At 41.1% G+C, this 1,476-nt stretch overlaps 1 gene segment (V, D, J or C); it reads left to right on the top strand.

Annotated features, from left to right (window-relative positions):
* The first annotated feature begins 502 nt into the window (after window positions 1-502).
* Window positions 503-992, top strand: LOC103375835 (Ig kappa chain V-III region VH-like). The segment is given in 2 exon segments: window positions 503-573; window positions 655-992. Coding segments are annotated over 2 exon segments (396 nt in total).
* The last annotated feature ends 484 nt before the right edge of the window (window positions 993-1,476 follow it).

Here is a 1,476-nt window from a genome sequence, read left to right as displayed (position 1 = left end):
TAGTTTGTCTCGAGGTACTGTGCAGTTTTGGGGTATTTTTTTTTGTGTGTGCAACCAACTGATTGGTTGAAAAGTACATGAATTTTCATCAACCAAGATTATATTTGGTTGCAGCCCCAGACTGTTCATCTTCTGTTTAAAAATATCTTTTATTGTGTATATCACCAAAAAAAAACATGTTTTGTGTTTATTACAGCACCACTTTTGGTTTTGTTCTGTACACATTTTGTAAGACCTTTACCTGACTATGTGAAGTGCTTTAAGATGGCGTATGTTGTAAAAGTGACTTACATTTCATGAATCGGGTTAAATTATCAAATCTGCCCTCTCTAGCCCATCAGTATTACATATCTAAAACCTACAGATAATTATGGACTGTAGGGGGCCCTCTAACTCCTCTTTTACTACACTTTCAATGTAAAGAGCAGCTTACGGCACTACATCACATCCTGCAGTGACCTCCCCCTGCAGCTCTTCACATCTTCAGGAATCTGGCAGTTTCTGTCGAACAAAACATGGACATCAATAGACAAGTTCTCCTCGGACTATTCTTCCTTTTGCTGTGGACCTCAGGTAACAGACAATAAACCAACTGTTACTTCAAATTTCAAGATTCTGTACATGTAACAGTAACTTTCATTGATTTAAACACAGGTTTTGTTGATGGCAATGTAGTCACCCAGACCTCCACACTGTGGAAAAAGCAGGGTGAAAATGCCACGATGGACTGCAGCCACACAAAGGGTGACTTCTACTTCCAGATGTACTGGTACAGACAGCTGCCAGGAGAAACTATGAAACTTATCGTGTTCACAACGACAACCAACAGAAATCATGACTTTGGAGATTCCAGCAAAGACAAATTCTCAGCCACCAAGCCTGACGCTGGGAGCGGAACATTCACAGTGAAGAATCTGACGCCAGAAGACAAAGGCTTGTATTTCTGTGTTGTCAGTCAACAACACAGTGATACAGACTCATGCGAAAGCTGAACAAAAACCCCAAGTGCAACGGTTACCAAAACTAATGATCTGTAGGGGGAAGTGGAGTACCACACATACCAGCAGTTACTCTTTACTTGAACAAAGCTAGATCAGAGAAGGTCACAGAAGGTTTTGACACACCCACTTCCAAACCGTCATATCTGAGGAACAACACTGACATTTGAGGCTGTGAAACATGGACATTATTCGCCATATTCTACTCACTTTAATTTTATATCTGTGTTGGATGAAAGGTAAACCAAAGGAAAACAATCTTACTGCGGTGTAGTCTTCAGTTACCTGTTTCTCAGGGTGGTTTAGTAGCTATGAGAGTCAAAATGCTCACACTTAACAACCTGCATTATTGTGCACACAGGGGCAATTGATGGCTGTGTTGTGCCCCAGACCTCCATACTGTTGAAGTACAAGGGTGACGATGATATTTCTCACCAGATGTTCTTGTGCAGACAGCTGCCAGAGGAAAGTATAAAAC

Source organism: Stegastes partitus, unplaced genomic scaffold (genome assembly GCF_000690725.1).
Source record: "Stegastes partitus isolate 25-593 unplaced genomic scaffold, Stegastes_partitus-1.0.2 Scaffold3055, whole genome shotgun sequence".
Taxonomy (NCBI): domain Eukaryota; kingdom Metazoa; phylum Chordata; class Actinopteri; family Pomacentridae; genus Stegastes; species Stegastes partitus.
This window is presented reverse-complemented; position numbering and strand designations above follow the sequence as displayed.